This window comes from Monopterus albus, unplaced genomic scaffold (genome assembly GCF_001952655.1).
Source record: "Monopterus albus unplaced genomic scaffold, M_albus_1.0 scaffold205.1, whole genome shotgun sequence".
NCBI classification, from domain to species: Eukaryota; Metazoa; Chordata; class Actinopteri; order Synbranchiformes; family Synbranchidae; genus Monopterus; species Monopterus albus.
Genome location: NW_018128085.1, coordinates 875,338 through 897,252, shown reverse-complemented (window position 1 = coordinate 897,252; position 21,915 = coordinate 875,338). Strand labels below are relative to the sequence as shown.

The following is a 21,915-nucleotide window of genomic DNA, read 5'->3' as shown; positions in this document are numbered from 1 at the left end:
CACACTTACTGGCCTGACAGTGCAGGAGTGGAGCTGAAGGTAGAACTCATCTTTCATCTCGCAGTCTGCTTTTCAATCCTCATTCTTGTTTTGTTTTTTTTTCTTCCAGGTCTTTAGCTTTGTTGTATTCTTGTATGGTCACCTCTTGTCTCCTCTTCTGTCACCTCTCCTCCTCCCCTGTCCTTTTGTTTAAGTGTTCCCCTTTCCAATTGACTTCTTTCCTTACCTCCTCTGTCTACCTCTCCATACATCCATCATTCTTCACTCCCCCTTTCTCCTTTTCTTTCTCCTCTTTTTTTATGTCATATTCCCAACAATCCTGTTTCCTCTTTCCTGTTTCCTTATGATTTCCTTGGATCTTTTTGTTCTCCACTGCTCCTTTTTTTAGCTGGGGACCAATTCAATAAGTACAGTAAATCGTTCATAATGCACACTCACACAAATTCATGCTGCTACACATTTACATAACCTCACCAAGTGCACACAAAGAAGACAATTGAACTTGAGTATCCGGCTAATATCTACCACACACAAAGTGTATTCACACTTGCCTACACACAAACCAGACGTTCTCACAGTGGGAGGTTGAGAGAGAACAAAACTGTGTCAGAGGGTGTTTTATTTATTTATTCATTCATTTATTTATTTTTGCCAAATCCCAAAATGCCTCACTGGACACTAGAAAGAAACAAGAAAAAAAAGAACATTTAAAATTCAACAGGCATTCACTGCAAACAGCATTTCCCAAGCTTTTTGATAATCAGAGGGCAGCACTGAATATTGTCGCTGTTCAGTGAAAATCATTTGTCGCCGAAACTGGAAATTTTACATTGAAGTATTAAGTGTTTCTTTATTAGCTGAGTAAAATACTCTACTTTTAATGCTAAATAAAGCATCCAAAAATCATTCGAGAAATTCTCACAAAGCTGAAAAACAGGGCAGTTTTCCTCCCACCCCCTGTGGCTGTTGTTCTTTAAAGTCTTCAAACTATGAAAAATCAGTTTGTAAAAGTCTTTTTTTGGTGAAAATCTTCATGAGCGAGTCTGATTGTTTTTGCTACAGTGCCGTTCATTGTCTTCCTCATCCAGGCATTACTGTTTAATTATTGCTGACCTGTTGGCCCAGCTGGGCCAGATCATGTTGTAGATACACACCTGGGCAACCTGCTGTGACCCCGCAGCCCAAACAGGATCCTTGGCCATGTCCAGGGTCAACTCTGCTGGAGTGGAATGTTAAATCAGTGTTGTACATGTGACTTTGTGTCTGTGTGTGTGTGTGCCTGCAGTTTTTGAGTTGATCTCATCTGCTTGTGTTTGTGTGAAGGGTGATTGGTGTCAGTGACTTTCACCTCTCTCATCTACAAGTACCTCATTAGATGTGTCCTTTAATAAGCCGATCAAACAGCAGACTAATTCATAAATCATATCAACATGGTAGCAGCAGGCACAGGTCAGTGCTGCATGCTGGGAAAGAGGCATCTGTTTGTTTATTGTTTTAAAAACAGGTGTATTTGAGAGAGAGAAATGTGTATGTGTTGGAGGACATTTTCCAGCTCAAATGAAGGTATAGAATTTATAATGTTAATAATAAGGAATATTACAAAGTTAGTAAAGAGTGTGTGACATTTGTACAAAGTAAAGTTCAGACAGCAGTGACAAGGAGGCGACAATGACATTAAATTGTCAGCTGCAATTAGCCAGTATCAATCCATGGTTCCTGGGCTTTTTGATTTTGCTGGGAGCAGTGATATAGGTTATGTAGTGTTATGGCAGCTGGGACAAAGGACCTGTGATAGCTTTCTTTGACACACTGCGGGTGGAGAAGCTTGTCACTGAAGGTGCTGCTCCGGGTCTCCTGTAAATGGTGTGAGGTGTTCTAACGGCCAACAGTTTGGCCGTCATTGCCCTTTCTCTCACCAGAGTCCAGAGAGCGCTCTGGGATAGAACTGGCCTTCTGTATCACTTTATTCAGTCTCTTTTTGTCTGCTACTGTAATGCCAATGTCCCAGCAGACCACGGCATACAGGATGGCTGATACACTCCACATAGAACAGAACACTCTAATGGATGCACTGTAGCTGGTCACTTGGTTGTTTTATAATCACATTGTCCATACACCATTCAGTCTTTGTAATGCAGTCATGAAGTGGTTCAAACATTTGCTCACTGACTGTGCATAAGGTGATGCTGAGCTGCCGCTGTCGGTATCCCCATCTCTCCTGGTTCTTCTTGTAATAGCCTTTAATTTTATGCTTTCTTTTTTAAATGGTTCATGTTCATTAAAAGCTTTGTGAATGTGTTGAGTTGAAGGAGAGTTTGTGGCCCCATGTAGATATCTACACAAAATGTACAAAACCAAGCTTCTGTATTTAAAAAACAGTTTCATTAAGGATGTTATTGATAAGAGTATACACAGCAAATCGTTGAGTAGCAGATGTGTGCTGCAAAGTGGATGCACCTTTTAAATAAATCTTGCTTAGCTCTATTCACTTTAAGTTAATAAATGCTTTAAGGTATTACCCAAATAAAGAAGTAAAATGTTCAACCCTCTTACTTTGGTTAGTGCCTGTAGCCCTTTTTTTCTATATAGCATGTTTTATATACAAATGACTTAGCAAGGTCTGCATCTACATCTTTATGTTGGACAGTGTAGAACTTTGTATTTGAAGGTGACTGTTGAATCTCCTGACCATGCTTGGTTTCTCCTGACCTTGCTTTCAATTAATTAGTTTCCACTGCTGGTGCTGCTGACACACAGACTAGCAACCCATGTAATGTGTACATGCAGCAGTTCAGTTCTCAGCAATGTATGCACAAGTATGTTTGTGAATGTGTTTGTAACATCCATGTCCCTCGGACCTGATGTACTTTTCCTATATTCTGTCAGTATGCAAGAACCAATGGAACACAAAAATTTTAAGTCAATAACAACAAAACCTGACAAATGCTTGTTGTTCTTATTGTCTAAACCACAAAAAAAGAAAGAAAGAAATGTAATGACAGCAGCCAAGTAGGGACGATGTGATAACAAGAGGGAGCAACAGTCTAACACCTACAAGGTCTGGCATGTTCACAGCTTCACAGCACCAACTGGTCAGACTGAAAGGGGGGAAGAAAGATGCAGAAAAAATGCACAGACCTACTTTTATATTTTGATTCCTAAAGATATGTATTTTGATATTTAGTCATCTTTTCAATTTGAGTTAATTTGTGTCCCTTCAAACATAAATAATTTACATTTACAATTCATATTCATGAACGTGAAAGCCTGGGAAGTCGACTGCTGATTTGCCTGTGTGGTCTGCTGCAAATGAGGACTTTTTATGGGGTGTTAAATGGTGCATTTATTATTTTGAATTTGCTCGGTACATTGCTCTTCTAGAGAGAAATATTTCCATTTCCAACGCATATATTCCTACTGTGTTTGCTTTCACAATAATGTTGAAGTTGAATTGGATTTTTATTTGAATAAATGTTACAATCTGATGAAAAGCTTTAAAATTAAAATGAGAGTCCTGAAGGATAGACATAGAGGGAGCCCTCTTCAAAACCAAGTGAATGCTGGATTGAAAAGGTAAACAGCAAGTTCAAGGATTTGGAGTTCAGTCACAGTCACAGCATTAGAATGCAGCCAAGTCTGAATAAGCACCAGTAACATGCAAGAAATAGTGTGTACTGCAAATATAAAGGAAAAATCTTCCAACTCATTTTCAAACATTTATAAGTAAGGAAGAACTTTAAATAAAGTTTTGTGGATATTTTCTTTGAAAAGGTAATAATACAATCTGCTTTACTGTTAGGAAAGAAAGACAAAGGGATTTCCATGATGAGTAGAATAATATTGGCAAAAGAAGAACTATGTTTTAAGCTTTTTAGAACTTAACTAAATATCTTGTGTCACATGCAGTCAGTTGGCTCTCTCCCTTCACTAATTTCTCCTTATCTCCTAGCACTTTCTCTCTTTCATCGCTCCTCTTGGTAAGCCAGTCTTTCCTCATTCCATTATATTGTGCAGAGCTTGGAAGTTGATATATGAGTCCCCCCCTTATAGGTATTTGGACATAAGTGACTGCTGGACATACATCACTCACACATGCACTATTTGGTCAAAGCCATGAAAGAGCGCTTTGAGTAAGGCTGCTGGGCTGACAACACTCAACTCAATTAGGATAGAAGTCAGAAAGAAATGCAAGTAGAGTGAATTATGGCAACAGCGATAGAAGGGGGTGGAGTGAAGGGGAGAGAAAGGAGAAAGTGGGTGAGAGGTAGTGAGAGGTGTATGGACAGTCATTTTTCTCTTTTCACCTACAGCACCACATATATTTTGGATCTAATATGTTCGTTTCAAAAAGCGTCCTGTCAACACTTTAACATATACTAAGCTGAAGCTCTGTGCTGACTATTTATTAGGCCTGTATTAGGTGTAGCTTTATGGTCTCCATGGCAACTCTGATCCACTCCCATTTTTGCATTGACTTCAAGTAGTAAATGCTTTTGTGGCCAGTATGAACATGTTAACCTTATGGTGAACATTTTAATGTCAACAATCAGACATTAGATTTATTTATATAAACTCTTAAGAGGGGATTAAAAATAAGTACAAGTGCAGTTAGAATGCAGATTAATAACATTAAGACTGGATAGAAGTTGCAGTGATGGGGAAAAAAATCTATGACATAGCATGTGGATCAAAGTCAAGAAATATTGGTTTGTACCACACAGGCAAAATTCATTCAATGTTTACGTTCTGTGTGTTATTAAAAAGAAAAGAAAACATCTTGTAAGTAGTGTGTGTGGCCTTGTTTATATATCCTTGTGGGGACAGAACACTGGGAGCACACTGGTTTATGGGGACCAGAAGTCACTTGTAAGGACCAGTGTCTGGGCCCCATGACTAATTTGTCAAATTTTATGGAAATGATGGGGTGTAAGGTTAGAGCAAGTGTCCACTTTGATTAAGTATTAGGGTAAGGGTTAAGGTTAGGCAAGCAGCAGTTCTGGTTAAGGTTAGGGATGGGGTGTAAGGTTAGAGCAAGTGTCCACTTTGATTAAGTATTAGGGTAAGGGTTAAGGTTAGGCAAGCAGCAGTTCTGGTTAAGGTTAGGCTCCTGGAAATGAATGTAAGTCTATGTATGGACCCTGTAAGCGACAGTTGCAAATGTGTATGTGTGTGTGTGTGTGTGTGTGTGTGTGTGTGTGTGCATTGTGGGGGTGGGTGGGGAGTTGGAGATGATGGCGGAGGCCAGCTTACTGAGCAGGGTCATAAAGCCTGTGTGCTGATTCTGTCACCGGTAAAGATTTACTCACACACACACGAGCATGTGACACACTTACAGCAGGCGTCCATCACATCTCTCACAGCGGGCCTGCCCTTGGAAACTGTCTTTCTCTCCCCCTCCATGTGATTCGTCCCTGTAGTTCCCTCTCATAAGTGTTGCTGTCTTATACACACACAAACACACATAGACATGTGCTACCCACTCTAAGAAACAACACAGAAGAAAAGAGAAACATTTGTTCCTGTCCTTTTCTACAGTCACATCAATTATTTTCTGTACTGTAACACACCATAAACACAAGCTACTCAGTAAAAACTCACTTTTGTTCTCACTCATTTTGTTCTGTAACTGAAGTATAGTGTCTCTGCCACCACATCCCTAGCATTACTTATACAGTCACTTAGCATAGAGAAGACTTCTTCCATATACCAGATGCTTTGTAACAGGCTTGTAATGCAAGAGTTGACTGCATATGACAGCGGAGATGTGAGTTGGCATGTCTGTGGGTGAGGACAGATTGTAAAAATAAGATCAATAAAGGCCTGTATGTGCAGGATTTTTCAAGGACACATTCAAGCCCTTTACCTTTGGAATGAACAGCAGAGATGGTGGCACGCAGTGACATTCAAAAGATGATGTTAGTGTTGCTGTTTTTTCTCTGGAGTGTTCTACATTGCCTATGGCATTTTATAGTAGGTACCATTACATTAATCAGTCATAACTGCAGTCCCACAGTGATAATGAAGCAATCTCACTTCCTATTTTCCTATTTACAATTAGTGTGACTAATTATATGCAAAATTATGATTATTTAATGAAACTAGGATTTAGTGAATTATAGGTATCTTGAATGATACAAAATTATGTAGCATGAAGGAATCTCTGTTGATATCCCATGTGGCACCACTCTACACACCATACCAGGAAACAATAGACCCATTCATCAGCTTTTGTTGTGAGCTTAAAACAACTGTAAACTGCTTCACAAGCAAAGTCTCTTTCCATGACTGTTTTAATTTATCTGTTCAGGAGGATTAAAAAAAACCCCATAATTTTAAGCCTGTTGTTGCTGGTGGTGGTGTTAAACTGTGACAACTATTTGACTGACAGATACTGACTCAGTGGGAGGCAGCACGCCAGAGAGAAGGGAAGAGAGGGAGGGAGGCTGAGAAAAAGAAATGGATACTGCAGAAACAAAAATGTGGCTGAAACTCAATTCAAGGGGAGAGAGACAAAACATAATGATAAAAAGAGAAACAAAGAGAGAGAATTCTGTGGATATGGTGACAACACAATACTGCCATTGTAGTGTTCCATGCCAGTGCATGATGGTTATATGAATTAGAGCATCCAAAGGCAACCAGAGACTGTGTGGACATAGATAGCTCCAACACAGCACAGTGCTAACTGGAATACACTTGTCCTCATGACCAGTCACACGAGTTGAACTGTGAACCTTAGAGTGACACCAGTGCCAACCAACTGCTACACCAACTCCTATGTATACACTGTTAGACAGGTGGTCATAATGTTATGGCTGATTGGTGAAGAAGTATGTGAACAAATTACGCGGAAGCACACTGACAACCAGATCTTCACAATTATAGAACAGTAGATGCTGTTTCAGCACTATGGGACAGCTCCCTTGTGTCTAGCCCTGTGTAGGAGCTCTCCGTGGTTCTGAAGTGCTGCTGTGAGCCAGCACTGGTTAAGTTATGCAGGGTTTATCATTGCACTCCTTCCATAAACACCATACTAACAACACAGTCAAAGTAGGTGGAATTACTATTGGAAGTTTTCAAATGAAGCCAGATGATCAACAAGCCACTATACTACCCCCTTTCATAGTGACAGTGAACTGTGAGGTGTTAGAAATAGAAAGAGATACTCATAGAGAACATTATTATAAATGTTCAGCAGTGTAAATGTCATGGTGTGTCATGATGAATAGGCCTTGAGTGTGTGGGAAAACCACAGCCTTTACCAGCTACAAATGAACAAGCTATGTGATGAATGTCAAGCCTCTGAACCTAGGATTCATGGCCACAGCCCATCCAGGTACTGTAGTTTCTGCATCCAGCTATTTGTCTTACTTTGTACTTGCTGGTATTACAAAACTCTCATTTCTTAATAATTTGCAGGCAGGTGACAGCAGATACTCCACAACAGATAGTGCAGGTTTTGAACTGGAAGGCTATGGTAGTGATATATTTATTTTAACAGCCAGGCAGCTAGAAAAAAAATACGGCATATCCTTTCAATTATTTAAGATGAAACTGTACTTATAAATAAGGTGTTGCATTTGTGTGCATTTTGACTTTAAGCATACTGTGACTCTAAGCATACATAGATTGCCTGGAAGAGATACATTTTCCTTCTTAGCTCTACCTTTATAATGAGACTGAAGTTGCTCTATTGTCCACCTAATGTGTTGCTTGCTAAATTTATCTTTCAGTAGGTATACAAATGCACTTCCCATGATGAACCTAGGTCAACTATGAGAAAGTGGCAAAGGATAATAGTTTTCAACCATTAATTTTCAACCAGTTTTGGGCAACCATGCAGTTTAGAAAGACATTTATTTTTCAGCTATCTACTACAGCAAATACCCTTTACAGCAGCTTGGACAATGCCATGAGCTGAAGGCAGGTATATAATGGGGAAACTTTCACACTGCTGTGGACCAGTGGGGAGAGTGAAGCTGTCAGTCAAAATACAACAGCCGGATCTCTATTTTATCTCTATTTTCCTATTTTTTTTTCTCTCTTCATACCGTACTTCTCTTTCGTCAGGCCTCTCATATTCCTTCTCCATTTCCATCATCCACTAATTAGTCTCAGGGGTCCTAGAAAAAAAGTGAAAGACATCACTGGACAGAGATAAATCTAGACAAAGACAAATGAGAACAACTTTTCGCTTCGAAGCCTCTATAAATAGAGATGTAGTGAAAGCAGCTCTTTCAGAACCAAAGCAGGATTTTGATCTAATAAACAGGAAAACACGCCGATTAAGGAAACTATAATAGCATAGCTTGAACTGCAAGTACACAGCCTTTTTTTTTAATGGCTTAACACTAGAACCACCAAGAGGTCATTTTGACTTCTCTTCACTATTAAAATGCATGTAACTTTGTTTGAGTAAAAGCCCTTTGTCTCCCAGTCAGTGACTTTTCCTAAAAGTGTGTTACACATCATCTTATGCATTTTGGGGGAATAAAAGAGAGAGAAAAAAAGAGTGGTTTTACCTAGAACCGCCAAGAGGTCATTTTGACCTCCATTACTCCTAATGCAAAAATGGTAAATAGACTGCACTTATATAGCCATATAAATTATATATCCAGTCAGATACACAGCTCAAAACACTTTACAGTAATGCCTCACATTCCCCCATTCTTACACAAACACATATTTTCCGTAATTAACAATAGGCGTTGCTAGGCAACCAAGATACAAAATGAGTATAGTGTAGTGATGAACCTGATGCGGCCTTACCTAGGTAAGGGGAGAAATGTCACTACAGACAACTTTTTTACATCACTCCACCTTGTTCATAAACTCCTAGTAAGGAACACCAGCCTGGTAGGCACTGTGAACACAAACAGGCGTTCACTTCCCCCTTCTGTGCATCAGAAAACACCACTGCATGACATCAAAGTGATGAAGAGTGACAAGACAATACTTACAATATATCAGGGCAAGGTGAACAAAAATGTGTGCATCCTCAGCACAATGCACCAGCTGTTATGGTGTTTTTACTTTACATTTATTCTTTTTATTACATTTTATATCTTCTTAGGTTGGCTTCTTTGTGCATTTCTAATTTGTTTTTTGTTGTCTGTTCACTTATGGCTTTTGCAAAAGTGTATTTGTATCCAATCATCTTTCATCTCTAGGTCCAACACATTTCTTCTTTGCTGTTATTTCATCTGTCAAATCTATTCAACTTACATAATGATGTCACATCTGGCAGCAATAAGTTTTTTTGAGGTCATTAACTCAAGGGTTCACATACTTTTTCCACTAACACTGTGAGGTTTTTATGGTTGTTCTCAATAAAGACATGAACAATCAGAATTTTTTTGTGTTGTTACAGTATATTGGGCACAATATACTCGTCAGTACTCTTGACTTAGAAGAAGATCAGATCATATTTTATGACAACTTAATGCAGAAAACCATGAAATTCCAAAAGGTCCACATACTTCTTCTTGCCACTGTATATTAGGGAGCAGGTCCCCTTTCACAGAGGTCACCATGTTTCTACAGTAGCCCAGAATGGAGATAACAAACACTGGCTCTAGAGAAAGAATTTTGCATTTTCACACTGAAGAAATTCAGTTTCTATTTGTCTAAAGTTGTCTATCTATGTTATGCTGGACTGTTGTTATTGTAATGTACAGTGTTTATGAGCAATGGTTAATGCTTTTATCTGTTTGACCAATTTCTCATATTTTATTACATGCATTTTTCCACTTGTAGTTTAACTGAAGTGAATTTATATTTTCATATTGCTAAGATAAAAGAAATAAAATTTTGATGTTTTATTATTTCATCCATTTTTACATGCTATTTTGAAAAAATGACCAAACATTCCTGTAATAGACTTCTAATTTGCAATTATAAAGCCTGAAGTGGTGCGAGGTCAAAATGACCTCCTGGTGGTTCTAGGAAGTATTGCATTGTTGGCGGTTCTAGTGTTAAACCAACTAATGTTTTAGGGTGTAGAGGCTGGGGTAGATAGATGGGTATATAACTCATTCAACGTCTGACTGACAGTCATCTTATTCTCCATTAAACATGAACGCTGTCTTTCTCTGACCTTAACCAAGTAGTAGCTGTCTGAACATAAACGTGTACTTTAACTACACAGAGTAAGTTGAAATGCTCAAGTGAATGATTTAGCTAATGGATCTGTGATTTAATGAAGCCTTTTTCTAGTGAAGGATAGGACAAAGCATATTTGCTGTTTCCAGTAGAAGCTGGGTATTGTCTTTTGATACAATGGATAATACTGTGTACAGTCTTTGGAAGTTATTCACTTGGTTTGAGTCGTTCAGTCTGCTGAGGCCTCATATTAGTTTTTGATAAACATTGGAATACTTTTTTTTTTCACAAAATGAGAAATGCAGATTTTGACCCTTGCCACTGAGCGAAGAGTTGTCTCTGAGTTGAACCTTGTAGTGAATGCCTCAATGCACCAGAGTCCTATTTGTGTGTGTGTGTGTGTGTGTGTGTCTGTGTGTATGCATGTTTATATTTGCCAGTGTTCCTCTGTGTACTGGTGCATGTACTGTAGCTGCAATGTGATTTTATGATTGTCCATATGCGTGTTTGCTTGTTTATGTGGAATGATTTTATTTTCTGGATGTGTGTTTGCGTTAATCTTTCTCTCTATCTCTCTGTGCTTGTGTGTGTGTAGATGTGTGTGCACGTGCGTGCATCTGTGAATGTGTGTGATCCATCTGCTAACTGAACACCTGTGTGTCCACAGTGACAGAGAGGGTTGTCCAAACCAACAACCGACAGCCAACACAGAGCGCTCCCAATTTGTTTGGCTTTGTGTTTTATCACACTGGCACAAACACACTGACACACACATGAAAAGCAAATGTGCAGGCATGAAAATACCAAGAGTTTTTTGCATGTATGAATGTTTGACATGAAAATTGCAATTCCTACTCGCTATGGTGTTTGCAGTGTTTTTATTGTAGATGACTTGACCTACTGAAATCTAACACATGATACATATGATCCTTTACACACAGTCAACATTATGGACTGTTTAATATATATTTCTTTTTTAATGAGGATTGCAAAATGATTGTGTCCCATTAACTTTTTTCTGGTAAGGTCATAATTAGAAAACCACTTTTTCCTCTCATAGAGTATATTCTTATCCCATTGTACTGTGTAATGACATTTGCACACACAGTTGTATGCAAACATCTGGGCAAAATACATACAGTACTATAGGTGATGTTGTTGTGAAGAGAGGTCAACACAGTCCCTGCAGCAGACAGTCTTTTTTTAGTTCAGCTATTACATTAAAAAACAAAAACAGCTATTTGTAAAGTCAGAACTTAGCTAATTACCTACTATTATCAGTCTTTGCAAACTGAAGCTTCAGTCTTTTACAGGTTACTATGTTGCTAGGAATTGCTAGTACTAGTTGTACTAGTTACACCAGGTTAACTCAGAGGCTTTTGTCCTGTAGTTTAATATAACAGAATAAAATTGATAACAAAAGCTGTCCATGTCGTGTCAACAGCCAGCTTAATATCTGCAGGCCCTAAAATGCTTTGAGAAGACATTATATAGTTACTGAAACAAGTAATACGTTAAAACATTGCATCAGACGCCAAATATTAAAGTGCAGGGATGCTTTAAAAATCACATCAAGACATCAAGGCATGACATGATATGATACACAGAAACACCTCTGAGTTTTCATCTGCAAAATCAAAACTATATCACCTTTTATAGCTGCTGTATAAACAGTTTAGTCTCCACCCTCTTGAAAAACACGAGGAACTTTGTTTGAAGTGGATGCATGTCATTTATGAAACACTGAGAAACAAACATGCTTTCACAAAAAGATTACAATGATTATTTTTTAACATTAAATATTTGCATGTATAGTAAACACTTTCCTTAGCCTTGCATGCAAGCTGAGGAATGAGAAACAGTGCGAGGGGGTCGAGGCCATCAAAAGTGGAGTGATACTGGAGCGATGGTATTGACTGAGTAGAAGCAGATGAGAGATGCAGAGCTGGGCTGTGTGATGCTGGCTGACAGATGCATTGGCTTGCCCCAGCACTTCACATACCAGCACCAGTTGGCCATCGGTGCATAATAAATACACTTGATTCGAATTATTAAACCATTCTGATCTTGTGTCTATAAGTCTGTCTGTCCATCCTTCTATTCAATATCCAACCATGCGTCAGTTTATCTAGCTGTCACACACGTTATCAGGCAGTGCCTGTGTACATCTGTTTCTCCACCTTTTTTCACAACAAAGCTGAATCTTATGTGGCATAAGCTTCACATCCTACATGCATTAACAGTAAGACTCTTACATAATGAGAAACTGGGTGTCACTGTCTGATTTTTCTGAAATGTCTCATACTAGAGATGCTGAGAAGCCTTATTTTATATCAGAATAAGGACAAGCCTAAGGAACTACACACTAGGCAACTGAAATTACATTTATAATCAAATTGTACATACACAGCTATATTTGCTATAATTGCTATCCAGAGTGATCCTGCTTCCAGTACAGACCCAATCTGTTATCCACTGTAAAGAACCCTTGTGATTTGCCATATAAGGGCACATTTGTGATTGCCTATTTGTCACAATGGTTCTTGAATGGCTTTTACATGCAGTCAAGCTGCTTGAAAGACATTGAAAGGCATTTTGATACATGGAATATCTCTTGTCTTGCTATCGCTCATTATTACCTGTTATTAATGTAATGCAGTTTTGTTATGTTTCTTTTTTGGGTTGTAGTGAAAATATGTACTTGTCAATATCATATTTTTCTTTTACTCTCATCTTCTCGACATTGAAAGTAAAGAGCTCAGCTTCAGTCTGCTGTCACACATGGATGTTTCATTTTGATCCTACAGTAAACTTGATTTCAGGGGCTTTCTGATCCTTAGTGTGCTTCCATATTCTATAATGCCATAAAGTTTGGGTGAGAACGACCAATAATTACTGTAAATGTTCTTGTCTAATCATGATCTGGAAGTCACAGTTTACCAACCTGTATATTTTCACCAAAAATGAACAAATCCTACTATTGAATTTAAGCAGGATCTTAGAGCAGTAGACTATTGGCTCTGCATAGTTGACGATAATGGTAACCATGGTGACGTGGCTCTAGTCGCAGTTGTTTTTATGCCTGCCAAGACATTATGATGTTAATAAAGTTAGGTCATGCTGTGTGGGGCCTCCAGGCTGCGATGCATCATGGGATTGATTGATGACTCTGTTGTCAGTTCAATCTAAGAAATGAACTGGAAGAGGGAGGAAGGGAGGGTAGGGTGTAGAACAGAAGAAACAGGCGGAGAACAACATGGCTTGACAACAGAAAGGCTGAAGTAAGGAAGCAATGAAAAGCAAGAGGTGAAAAATGTGGAAATGGGGACAAGTATGAAGTTAAGACAAAAACTGTTAATGGGTGAGGAGGAGAATGAGGGCAAGGGCAAGAAAAGCTTTAGATTTGAATTTAGAAAACAAGAAAAGAACTAAACATTTTGAGAAATGACAACAACAAAGAAAGATGGAAGACAAGAAGAATGATGTGAAAGGGAAAAGCTGGGCCAAGGGAATGAAGGAGGTACAAGGAAAGGGCGACAGGGGGCAACAGTCTGTGTGAGAAAGTATAAAAACTATACATGAACTTGTGGAATTGTGCGGAAGGAGAAACCATATTGTCAAGGTGCTGAGATGAATTCATTATTATGTACAGTTCTGAGAAAAGTGACAGAGTTCACAAATACACATCCAAGACAATGAATCAGTCAGTGAAAGAGCATCAGAGGATGTTTACAGTAAAACACAAAAAAAAGATCTCACAAAATCAACCACACACAATCCAGAAGTGACACTGAATTATGTCATTCAATGCCACAAAAGGTTCCTTTTCATTGGTTATATTGGTTCTTTGGCTGAGTGACAGTCTTGCCCTTGAGAAACACTCACATAATACACAAGCAGAGATGTGTGCGTGTGTGTGTGTGCCACTGATTCCCACTGTTTATTGAAAAAAAGATTAGCATTCTCAGGCACCACAGAAAACCCCAGTACACAGATGCTGTGTTGAACAGATGCAGCTAAAAATGAAACAGATGAAGCAGCTGAGAGTATTGCAGGAGGGTTTCTTCACTGTGAAAAAGCAAAACATCATTAAACCATTAGCCCACTTGACAAACATTAAGCCCTCTTTCCACTTGGCATTAATATGTGTCTCGTATCCAGACTGTGCCTGAGTATAAATTATTTGGATTATACTTAGACCAAATACTGAATGCATATTTTGCTTGCACATTAAAAGTGGCTTCATCTATCCTTTGCCAAGAAAACAAATTGCAATATGTATTGTGTCCTTTGATCACCTTTGAATCTGAGATTAAATCTTGCTTTTTTTTTCTTGTTCTTCATCTTCAAGAAAATATATTTCTCTGCTAAAGTTTTAATAATTACTACACAGACTAATTTCATTCATGCTTTATAGTTAATGCAGCCAAACATATTTCTGCGCACCTCTGGAGATGTTTTGGTTGATTACATTTTCAATGAATCTTGGCTGCATTTCTACCAGAATTTGATGTATTTTTGCTCGTTCTTATCACAGTTCAGTTCCCCCAGTATCTCTGTTAGTTCAGGTGGAAAATGGCCCTTGGTGTGTAAAGAAAAACAGCAGTGTAACAGTAGGGCCTGTCAGACTGATTTTGGAGTGACATCTTTACCTTTTAGTTAATATAAAGTGCTAAGACAGGTTAAGTTTGGTTTGCTTATATGCACTGATTGCAGCTTTCTGAGTTAAGATTCGCTTTTAAGTCTGACCTGCCAATTTGATTTTGGCTGATTCCAACCAACATCAGTAGCTCACCTCGGCCTTTGTATTTTGTTTGTGAGAAACAGACCCCACATGGAGACACTGATAATACTGTAGCTTAATATTTGCTTATGACACTCTACCAATCAAAACCAGACAAAACTTTGACAAGCCAAGTCTGCATTTTCTTTCTTTTTCCCTGCGGGCAACAAGGCAACAGTCATCATTTTTGTTTCCTATCAAGGACTGTTGATATCATCATGTGATAGTATATGGAGAAAAAGCATTGGGTGGATGGGGATGGGGGGGGGACTTTAGGTCAGCAAATAAAGACATAATGTGTGAGAGAGAGAGACAGACTGATAGAGAGAGAGAGTTTCAGAAGTGAGATAGGACATGAAATAGAGAGAGTTTGATGTGGAGAGAGCAAGTTAAAGAGACAGAGTTAGCGAGTCTGAGATACTATAGTAGAGATAGTAGTGCCTTACAGCCAGTGTCCATATCTCTTGCCACTGATGACTTCTCCTGCTGCACTACAACTAATGGACTCTGTCCTCCTCTGCTGTCTTATCTTCCCTCTCTCTATTCCCCCCTCTGTCTAGTTCCATCCTTGCTTTCTGTCACCTACTTCTTGATGCCACGCTATCTCTTTACTTCACCGCTCCACCTCTATCTTATTTTTATCATGCTTTGGTCTTTCTCTCACCCCTGCTCTTTCACTTTAACTCTCACATGCTCCGTCTTTATCTTCCTATCCTATTATTTAGGTTTTCCTCTTTATCTGTTTAATACTGTTTCCGCACTTCCCTCCACCATGACCAAACCCCAAAAAGTTCACCCTCTCTTCTCTCTGCCTTATCTTTGTCCGCACTGCATGGAAGAAAAAAGGGAGGAATAAACATGCCATATCTATGTCCTTTCTGACCCTTTCTCCTCAAAGCCTTTTGCCTCACTATGCTTGTCCATTGCCTGTGCAGAACTGAAAAAACACAGCTTTTCGCTCAAAAATGAGAAATAAGAAATATAAGGGATTAATATAAGAATGGAAGTGGCTTTTAAATGAAAGACAACCAATTCAAAAAGTGTACATTTCCAATAAGGTTTTCCCAACTCAACAAAACAGAATTTCCTCTTGATAAACGAGTGATTCTTACGTGTTCTTCATATTTGTGTCCCTGTCAGATGACCCAGGAGCAGTATATTCTCGCAGCGCAGCCCAACCCACTCCACCAGCGGGGGCCATCAGTATGTGGTGCCCAGGTTTACCCAGCAGTGGGGATCTACGGCTGGAGGAAGAGATGCTTGTACTTCTTCATCCTCCTTCTCCTCGTCACCATGATCGTCAACCTGGCGCTCACCATCTGGATCCTCAAGGTCATGAACTTCACTCCGGTAAGAGGCGTCATTAAATGGCAAAATGTTATGCAGTTTTATGTTTATGAGGGAATTTATGTGAATTTATGTCTACATGTGTTTTAGTTACATTACATTAGTAACTGGATATTATCCTTGTCCTTGTCTATTAGAATTTTGTTGACTGTAGTTGTATTTGCCTACATATTGTGGTTCAATTAGCGCTATATAGTGCCATGCAGATTTAGTAGAATTTAGATTAAAATGGGACAAAATGTTCAGTGCCATTTAGCGTTGATCTAAATACTGTTTTTGTGCACCCATTCAACATAAATACTTTGCATGTTTACAGAAAATGCTGTAATCCTTTGTATAATATATTGCGTCTTCCATAAAAAAATTAAAAAAAAACCCATAGGTTGTTTGTGCTAGCAGCAAATTATGACCCATTTGTATGTTTCTATTATGTTTCAGCATCTACATGGAGTGGCTGTGTGAGACAGCATCAGCCATTTCAGTAAATGCGCTTTACATTCAAGTGGCAAAGTCCATTAGTGGCCATAATAATTGTGTTGGTAGGAAAGGAGAAAGTCTGATGATGTTGTTATAGAGTTTGCATAAGTAGGAGATTGGGGTGGATGGATGGGTCGGCTGCTGTTCCTTCCCTGTTTCCAACCAACACTCAGTGTTGTTGCTTTTAAACATGACTTTGATCATCCTAAAACCTTAAATGCATGTTTATTATTGTAACCACAACGCACAGGTCTTCTAGCCTTCACAAAGAACTTATTTTGACCCAAACCATGATATTTTTGCACCTAAATCGAACTGAATTTCTACTGTGGCATTGTCACAGCATGAAACAGTGATTTTTCAAATTTTATCAGTGGTAAAACTCCTGCAGCCCTAGAGCTACTAATTCAGGATGTACCCCTATGGGTTGTATCAGTGCATACAGACCACTGACTGAATATACGATGGATGTCACATCATCACTTCCCTCCACTATGCAAAAGTGAAGCCAAAAAATTATTAATACAGCAGCTACCATCTTGCATTTTTGTAACCAGATTCTGTGCAGCAGTGACCAGGAGTTGAGTGAAGTATCAGGACCGCTAATCAAAGCTGTCAAATCACCCAAAACACACCCCTTTTATATCATCAAATAACTTATTAAAAACAAACAACAGAAATGTGGCCACTTGTACATGAATCAGCCTGATAATATCTACCAAATAGGACAGAAATCAGCTTTTAGTTTGGCCCATGTCCTATCCACTAGCATGGAGGAGGTGGGCTTTATAACCTATGGGGTATTCGGATTGAAAGTACTGGGGAAGCAGTTGGACTATGGTCCCATTCTCTGTTACTGCAGAAGTTAGGGTTATGAAACTTACAGTACATCAAATGATCACTCCATTTACACCAACAATCCCTGAAAAAAATCAGTGTGACATGTTGATGGGTCCAGGGATATTTATCATTTTGTCATTTTAAATTGATTTAACAAATTTCCTCCTCAGTATTATACAGTGCATCATGTTTATTCTAATCTAACATTCATTCTCCATTGAAGCTGGGAAGTGGTGCAGTGTTGCTGTTTCTAATGCCCAATTGCCCGAGAGCAAAATTATAATCAAAGTCATTATTTTGTGTTTAATTTGTAATTTAATTCATCAGTTTGTTGCTTAAAGTCCAAATGTGTTCATATTTTGAGACAAACACTGATCATATCAGTAATTAAAGCAGTTTTATTATGGAAAAAGCCCACAGTTAACCAATTACTGGCTGTTAGCATGGCGGACCATCAATTAAGGGATTTTGCATCTTGAGTTGCATATACTGTAAACGTGTGTTTACTTTAGCTGAAATGAAAACAGTATTCACTTCTTATTATGAATCCAGCTATAAGGAGCTGCTGCTGCTTCGATGGCCTTACAGCTGTCATTTCCATCATCACCATTCAAATCACATCTAACTGGCTGCAGTATAATGAAGGCCTTTCTCAAACTTTTTGTTTGGAGTTGCCAGATGTGATTCTCATTGTGATGGTGGAGGGAGAAAAACAGATTTGCTTTTGAAAAGACAGCTTTGGCAGGAAATTGGAGAGGAGGGACTTGCGGGGATAGCAGTTAACGTGTTGTTGTTGTGTGTGTGTGTGTGTGTGTGTGTGTGAGAGAGAGAGAGAGAAACATACAGAAACTGAGAAAGTGTTTGTGTATATGTTTGTGTAATTAATAAGCAATTGTTAATCCTGATATGTGTGTGCATTTATAGTGTGTGTCCCTTTCCATGCTTCTGTGTGTCAACACCTACCTTTGTGTTTGTGTGTGTACGTCCTCCCCTGAGTCCTTTGGGCTTTTACTGCAGAGAAATTCAATTTGAGTTGTCACTCACCCATCCGCCTGCCTAACTCCTGGTCTGGACTAGACTAGTATGTGTGTGCACACGTGTGTTAGTGTGCAATGTGTGCAGTGTATGGTCATCATCTTAGTACCTACTTAATCCACAGTGTTTCATTTGTAACACAATTTGTAATGTGCTGTTCTGCATGCTGGCATAATGACCTCTTATCACGTGTGCATACATTTATTAAAAGCTCCTCAGTGGTCATAAAGCAGATGTTGTGTATCAGCATTCACAGTTACATTTACACTCCACCAACACGATATTGGTGTCAAACCTTCTACAGTAAAACTGTAGCGTTGGTTGTTTCATTAAGATCTATTCTCCAAGGGGAAAAAGGTTCCTGTGCAAAAATTTTGTGCAGCAACTTTGTGTACCTTTAATCTGTAAATGATAAATAATAGAAGAATAAAACTGTCAGTGTACTGTAATATGTTTAAGCTTTCTTACATCTACATGTTGATGGTAAACTTTACCTGCAGTGTGTGAAGTGTCCTTGTGCCGGTCTGTGGGGACGTCAAATCAAACTTTATCCTTGTACTCTTCAGATCAGTTACAGGGTGCTTAAAAGATGATAGAACAACAACTGAAAAATCAATAAATTGACCTGCATTAATCACAAATGGGTTATAGCTGCATTACAACAATGACACATGGAAATATAACAGGAATAAATCAGACAAAAACATTTAGTTCATAAAGAGTGAAAGGAGAGAGACAGCCTCAGTCAGTCATTGTTATATAGGTCTTAATGATGTTAAATTAACAATAGTTTTTTTATATTCAATCAGCTTTTAATTTACTGGAATATAAAACACATTCGCAATTGTGAATATGAAATATATTGGTAATTCTTTATCTTTACTGGAGAGATGAATCACATCCAATAGGGGCTTTTTGATATTAGTGTACAAGACTCATATAATATACAAATTTCCCTTATTATAAATTAAAGCGAAATTAAAATATATTTGTTCAAATATGATGGACAAGCCTTTTGGTCTTAGATTAGCTGACCTTTTCCTGCCTTTTTCTTCGATTTCCCCTTAGCTTTCTGCCATCTCTCTCTGACCGGCATCTTTTTCACTGGTGGAAAAAGCAATTAGGTACTCAAGTCTTGCACTTAAGTACAATTTTGAGGCATCTGTACGTTAAGTATTTCAATTTTCTGCTACTCCATATTTCAGCTTTACTATAGTTCAGTTGAAAATATTGTACTCTTTACTGCACTACATGTAACTAAAGTAACTATAGTTATGAAACTTTAGTTACTTTAGTTACAGTATAATCATAAGACTTTGTTCTCCAGTGGGAAACTCACAAACTACCTAGCAGTAATTCAAATTACAAACACATAAGGTAGTTAACATTAGCTCCACCTGCACCAGCTGGTGCATTAAATGTAAACATTAATGCATCAGTCCAATAATATAATACACAATGTGGAATGTGCCATTCTACATGATCTTTGCTAATTCAAGTATATTTTTATGCTCATATTTTTGTGCTTGTCCTTAATTAACATTTTGAATGCAGGGCCTCTACTTGTAACAAAGTATTTTTACACTGTGGTACTAAGTGCTTCTTCCACCACTGCCCTTTTTAACAGATGACGTAAAACATTTGCATTTGTAGAATTCAGTGTTACAGTGGAAATACAGTCTAATGGATATTGTTGCATAGGTTAGGCTACTTACCAACACATCCTCTTTAATTGGTTTGAAATAGTGCATTTCCAAATCTAGTGTACAGTGCTAATGTGTCCACCTAGAAGGTGAGCAGAGCAGCAGCCACAGCACCAGTGCTCAGCGAGGCGTTCAGGGACCATAGCAAGTGTAGGTCACCTGTGCTTTGGAAGTGCTCAGAGTCCACTTTAAAATACCAAAGTGCCTCATGGCAGGGCTGGGGTAAATAAACAAGACAATTCTTCTAAGTTAGTGTGATGCAATTGCTACTGTTTTGTGCATGTTCACATCGGCCACAATTGAATTATTTATAATTAGTGTTGTGAGGGGCACTTTTGATTAACTTGGGCTTGAGCCCCAAGAGCCCACACACATGCCTGCCTTGCTTATAGACTATTGGCACATTGAGATATAACACTAATAACATTTATTTACTTGCCGTGGCTAATTGTGTTTTTACTTTTCATTTGTTATACTCACCTCCTGACAGGACTTGGCTTCACCAGTTTGCTTGATGCTGAGGTTGAGATTTGGGAAGAATGTACGTGAGCTCCTCTGCCACCTTGTGCGTCCTATCCTATCCTATAGCACACATATATGTGTAAACATGTGTGGCTATGGCAAATTTACCTACACCTTTTCTTTGACTCCAATAGCCTTTTATAGCTTAAAATTTCAGTTTGCATTATATGTAAACACATCACAAGAATAATAGGTTCTCTGAGAGTGTATTGTATCGTTGTAACACTAAAACTGTGCCAAATCAAAATGAAAAGATAATTTGAGCAAGTCTGTTTATTAGTGTCTTATAATTTTCTTTCAAAAACGTGCCGATACTTAGCTGTAAATAAAAGTATCATGATCAAAGGTCAAGGTGAAAGTGGAACGCTCAAACACGTCTGCCTCGGAGGGCACCATGATGTACCTCATGATGTTTAATTCCAAAGCAGATTAAAGAGTAGACAGTGAGGACAAAACTCCAGCTTTCTCTGTGAAGAGAAATTACTCACTGCTTTTTAGCTGTTGATTTGAATTTGTCATTTCCTAAAGGTAAATAGGGCAATAGGTACATGATCTCAATTAGCAGATAGGGTGCTCTTTGCTGTCACAGCTGCACTTGTGATTTATGTTGACAAGGGTTATTAATTTATTTATAATCCTACAGTATGGTGTTACTTTGAGTTTCTTTAAAATAAACAAATTTGTGAGCTCAGTGTGTTAGAGAGAGAGAAATAATCATATAGTATTGGAGTGAGATGAGCAGGGACGATGGTGAATGATGCCTGGAAGAAGATGGATAGGAGAGTGACAGGAGTAAGTCTGTGTGTGGTTTAAATAGTGTCCCATCATCCACGCTCAGCTTCTCCCTCCTGTCCTTTGCCTCTGGGGTCCTTGGGGACTTGGATAAGTGTCTGTTTCACTGCCTCATGGAGTGGAAGTGAGCAAGTGATGAGCTGGTAGAGTCAGGCACAGAGTGGAGCTAGATGTGTGGCTATATGTGTTTACAGTGTGACCACTTTCACTCCCTTCTGTTGTTTTGTAGTTGTACATTCATTTCGGTGTGGTTTAAATTGTCAAACCATGCATATATTTGTTTCTAAGGATGAACTATGATGATAAATTCCTGCT

At 38.6% G+C, this 21,915-nt stretch overlaps 1 protein-coding gene across 3 annotated transcripts in view; it reads left to right on the top strand.

Moving 5' to 3' along the window:
* Positions 1-21,915, top strand: part of sgcz (sarcoglycan zeta) — a 363,877-nt gene that overhangs the window by 181,721 nt on the left and 160,241 nt on the right. For all 3 annotated transcript variants that reach the window (XM_020618429.1, XM_020618430.1, XM_020618431.1), the window contains one exon: positions 16,025-16,234. In XM_020618429.1, the coding sequence (XP_020474085.1) occupies positions 16,025-16,234 (210 nt within the window). The remainder of the gene's footprint in view (positions 1-16,024; positions 16,235-21,915) is intronic.